Raw genomic sequence first — 5,008 nt, forward strand, 5'->3', positions numbered from 1 at the left:
GTGAGGCGGGGCGGCGGGAGACCCGAGGCATGGGTCCGGGAGACCCGGCGCAGAAGATCAGCATTAGCACTGAGAGCCCCTGGGGGAGCGAGAGGAACGGCTCCGGAGCCGCGCTGGCGGGCGCGGAGAGGGTCCCCCCCGGCACCTGGAGGCAGAAGTGCGCGGCCTATGTGCTGGCGCTCAGACCTTGGAGCTTCAGTGCTTCCCTCACCCCCGTGGCCCTCGGCAGCGCTCTGGCGTACCGGGCCGAGGGAGCGCTAGACCCGGGGCTGTTGGTGGGAAGCGCCGTGACCGTCCTGGCTGTGCACGGAGCTGGCAACTTGGTGAATACCTACTACGACTTCTCCAAAGGCATCGATCACAAGAAGAGTGATGACAGGACTTTGGTGGACCAGATTTTAGAGCCTCAGGACGTAGTCCGGTTTGGAGTCTTCCTTTATACTGTGGGCTGTATCTGTGCTGCTGGGCTCTACGCTCTCTCAACGCTCAAGCTGGAGCACCTGGCCCTGATTTACTTTGGAGGACTTTCCAGCTCCTTCCTTTACACTGGAGGTAAGTACTGTATCCTGTTTGCTGTGAATCTGAATGTAAATGACAGAATTAGCTGACTTGTCAAGAGTTTCTAGAAGATGCAAGTGATCTATCTAGTTAACTGCCATAAAAATATTTGGTGGTATATCCTGGAGTACTAGTACGTAAACTTGTATTCTTTGCCACTGATTGATGTGGGAAGAGACACACAGAGCCCTTCACTTAGAAGGTGGCATTGAGACGTTGTTTATATGTATGGCTTTAGATGCTCATCAGAACTATTGCTGAAACTTTTCATGATGTGTGTCTTGTATCCCTCAGCAGTACAGCTCACTGCATATGTTCTTTTCCACTGGTGGAATCTGTTACTTTGTTTTGGAATGTTTGGTTGTTATTCTCTAGATGGAGTTTCATTGTGAACGTAGAACAGTTTGTGTTTGTTCTTAATAAGAGGAGGATGTTTTTATTGTCCTCCAGCCTTGGGTAGATACAAACATGATTATCAGCAGAAGAAAAACAAACTCAATTTCAAAAAGGCAAACAGTTATGTTAGTTTTCTTGAAAGAATCTTGTCAGTTTTGTGTTTTGTTCCAAGCACTTTATATATTTCTTCAGGATCAGGTTCTAGTATGCATGATCACACTAAAGAGTGCCTTATTTCTATAGATTTCTGCAGAAATAGGTACTTCTAGATGTGAAGACGGGTATTAGAATGTGGACCTTAGTTTCTGTTACGTTGTTTGACTGGGGAAATTCAGAAGCTGCATTTCCTCTATTATCTTTGGAAAAAAGAGAAGATGTGCTTCTCAGCCATAGCATTGGTCATTTTACAATATTTCTGTGGGAAGGGCTGATTTATTATATTATCCTTTCTCTTCTGTCATTTGAGTTGTTTGACGATGCTTCATTTTATTCTTGTGTCTTGCCACAGGAATTGGATTTAAATATTTTGCACTTGGAGACGTGGTGATCCTGATCACCTTTGGGCCCCTGGCTGTCATGTTTGCCCATGCTGTGCAGGTTGGTTATCTGTCTGTCTCACCACTGCTCTACGCTATCCCACTAGCTCTCAGTACTGAGGCCATCCTGCACAGCAACAACACACGAGACATGGAGTCTGACCGGCAGGCGGGTATTGTCACCTTGGCCATCCTCATCGGCCCTGCGTTCTCCTATATTCTCTACACCGTGCTGCTCTTCTTGCCCTACCTGATTTTCTGTGTGCTGGCCACACGCTATACCATCAGCATGGCGTTGCCGCTACTCACCATCCCGATGGCATTTTCACTGGAGAGGCAGTTTCGGAGTCAGAGCTTCAACAAAATTCCTCAGCGGACAGCCAAACTGAATCTCCTCTTGGGGCTTTTCTATGTTTTTGGTATTACACTAGCACCAGCTGGTGCTCTGCCCAAACTGTAACAAGAGCTGTAGAGTCAGGCCTCACAAATCAGTATTAATGCTGATTAACAGTGAATTATATGGGTAGATGACCCATTATGGACAGTGGGAAGAATGAAGAGACTGTCTTGAGCTGTTGATTGTATGTGAATTTTATAATTTCTGGTCTTGGTTAGCTTGTGCAATGGACTTAAAAAAGTGATCTGTCAGTTCTTTGGAAGGGGTGAACTTTGCAGCTTTGCTTCAGGGGAGCAAGGCAACGTGAGGACAAGGAAGTGTTTAAAGAACCTCATGCTTCTGTCACTGAATTCTTTCACTGTCAACTCAATGAAAGTAAGATTGAGCCTCAAACACAAACTCTCTGTTCCCTTCATAAGCACAGTGATTGCTCTTATGACTCCTTTTCTTACCTTGATCAAGGAGTCCAGTGGCTCCTGTGTGGTAAACAGAAAACACTGCCAAATGTTTAGCATCACAATAATGTAGGTGCTATTACTTCACTCCCTTGTGAGCACAGTTCATTTTTATCTGCTCTATGTTTTAATTTTTGTTGGTTTTTTTTTCTAGCCAAATTTTGAGCTTTTATTTCCAAGCCCCCCGAAATGCAGTTGCTTCTGCTTGGTCCTTATAGTCTAGAAATTTCAAAGTTATGTATTTCTGTGGGATGTTGGTGCTAAAATGGAGCACAAATAGCCCTCTGCACAAACTTTAAGCCAAAACCAGTAAACTTCTATTCTGCTACAAAAGCTGAAGCTGAAAAGCCCTCAATGCATAGAAAAACAAGTAGTTTCCATTTTTGCATTTGCTTAGAATTCGTTCTCTGAAATGACAGTCTTGGAGTTAAGGGGGAGCTGACAGAGTGCCAGATTTCTCTGTCTGGATATAGATTAATGGTTATATGAGTGGAAGAAGAAATTCGTAGTTTTAAAAAAAAAAATTACTTTTTCAGTGGTTGTTCTCTGTTTATTTAGAGGCCTGGAGTATTGTAATCAAATGTCTTATAGTAAGAAGCCCAAAAAGAAGCCCAGTTGAGCAAAGGGGAAAGATACAGGGTTAGGAAAAAGAAACGAGGATTATTGCGTTGGCTCTGAATAAGAATTAGGACTGGAAACAGAAATAAACCATTTTTGTTAATAAGCTTCTTCCTACTAGAGTCCAGTTAGTGTGACTGAATCATATTTAAATGTTATCTCTGAAGTGAAGTTCCTCACCTCTTTTTTTTGCCCCTCTACACCTTACTACATTGTTTTGTTTTCTTCTGCAGACCTTGCCACTTGATTATTCATGTGGCCATTTGGAGAACTGATTGTTTCAGCAATTATGTAGCAGTGTGAAAAAAATGCCAAACACAACTGAGAAAAAGTTTGACTTCCAGTGCAAAGATTGATTTGATCCATACCATGTTACTCAGTGGCAACTGAATTTTGTGTTGAAGAAAAAGTGTTCATTTCCTATATTCAGGGGTTTGGTGAAAAGTTAGTTTATTGGAGTTGTGGAAAGCTTCAGAGGAATTGATACAGGTGTTGAACTGGTGCCTGGAGCACAACCTTGCTTTTGAACCAAGTGAGAGTGTGCTAACCACTATATGAAGGGCTTTTAAGTGTGAGCAATAAAACAGCAATAAACTAGCATGGTGTTATCCTGCATCTGTCATAGGTAAGTTACACCCTTGTGGTGTTCATCTGAAAGTGCCGAGTGTTATATTAGTGGAGTGTACTGACAGTAGTAAAGCTGAGTTGATGGTACAAGATTACATGGTATAGACATTTAAGTGACTTTTTTATGTCTTCATGTTATCCATTGTTACCCAGCTGTTGGTCTCCTGCTTTGCAACTGAGCTGTAGTCAATGGGAAGGACTCTTTGCAGGCATATTTTATGAGCCACAGATTCATCTTTTATTAAAATTGGGCAAATGATCTCTAATCTCACTAGGCAAAAGACAAGAGGAGATGGACTTCAGCAACTGTGTGCTGCTTTCTACAGCAAAATACTTGTTTGGATTAGAAACATGAGGAGAAAATGCCGAAGTTCAGCTCAGCTGGATGAAGGGGGATATATATATTTCAATACAGATATACCCAACACAGTATCTACTGGTATGTCTTTGTGGACCTATAGAATAATGAAGAGCCTGGCTCTGAGACCCACTTCACTTTCCTGCGAAGCAAAAGCTTTCCTAGGGATATGGACTGAGCTGGTGAATCTGTTAACCTTGCAACTGGGGATATGTGGGTTTATGAGGTTAATCCCAGCATGGCTTTGTTGCTACCCTTTGTAGCAGCTGCGTGCTTTATTTTATGATGGTTTGTTCTTGTATAGGTATCAATTTAAGAGAATGGACAGTTATCTTTTTCTACTTCTTTTACGTAAACTAGAGTACTCAAGCTAAATTCCTTAAAGTAACTAATATTTGGCTCATATCTTTGATAGTGGTAATTGTAATGATGGAAAGATCTAGGATGTGATCATTGGTGGAGTAGTGTATGTCACTCTAATTACATCTAGGCTACCCTTTACTAGCAGGGAAAAGCCCCCTGCGTAGGATGTCTGCTTTCTGCTGGAAAGGACCAGTGCTTTTTGTTACAGAGATGAAGGAAGAGCTCACTAGTACATGTTAGTGGAACACTTTTCAAGGTGAGGGGGATTCAAAGCATTTTAATAGTAAGAATGAGATGAAAATTCAGTAATTCCTTACTAGCAGATGCCTCCAGTTCCCTGTCTGTGAAAAACAGTATCATTCCAGGTTCTTAAGGATATTAATAGTAAATAACACATTCTTCACCATGGCTTTGAGGAAGTCACTTAACTTCTCTGTGTCTCAGAAAACAGCTGATTTTTGCCTACCTCACAGGGATGCTGAGCAGACATCATCGTCATAGAGAGCTTTGAAAGTAAAAAGTGCTTTATCTCTGTGTGCTTTCCAAAAGCATGTTAGTACTAGATAACATTTTAGGTATGAACTAACCTAACAGGTGACTTAACCAATGTAAGTAGACCAAAATAATCTCCACATAGACATTGAGTGGTAAGAGAGGTTCCTTTATTAGTTTGTTTTGTGATGAGGATGCTGGGTCTCTT

General features: G+C 42.1%; 1 protein-coding gene across 3 annotated transcripts; it reads left to right on the forward strand.

Moving 5' to 3' along the window:
* Nucleotides 1-6: 6 nt before the first annotated feature.
* UBIAD1 (UbiA prenyltransferase domain containing 1) lies at nucleotides 7-5,002 on the forward strand. 3 transcript variants are annotated; one of them, XR_004842968.1, is made up of 3 exons: nucleotides 7-552; nucleotides 1,463-3,585; nucleotides 3,863-5,002. XR_004842968.1 is itself a non-coding variant. In XM_009646449.2 (2 exons), the coding sequence occupies exons 1-2, from the start codon at nucleotides 30-32 to the stop codon at nucleotides 1,948-1,950; spliced, it is 1,011 nt and encodes a 336-aa protein (XP_009644744.1). In that variant the 5' UTR covers nucleotides 7-29; the 3' UTR covers nucleotides 1,951-5,002. The 3 variants fall into 3 exon arrangements, 1 of the variants encoding a protein (XP_009644744.1); XR_004842967.1 differs by having other exon boundaries at nucleotides 1,463-2,262; nucleotides 3,194-5,002; XM_009646449.2 differs by having other exon boundaries at nucleotides 1,463-5,002.
* The last annotated feature ends 6 nt before the right edge of the window (nucleotides 5,003-5,008 follow it).

This window comes from Egretta garzetta, unplaced genomic scaffold, assembly GCF_000687185.1.
Source record: "Egretta garzetta isolate BGI_Z169 unplaced genomic scaffold, ASM68718v1 scaffold69, whole genome shotgun sequence".
NCBI classification, from domain to species: Eukaryota; Metazoa; Chordata; class Aves; order Pelecaniformes; family Ardeidae; genus Egretta; species Egretta garzetta.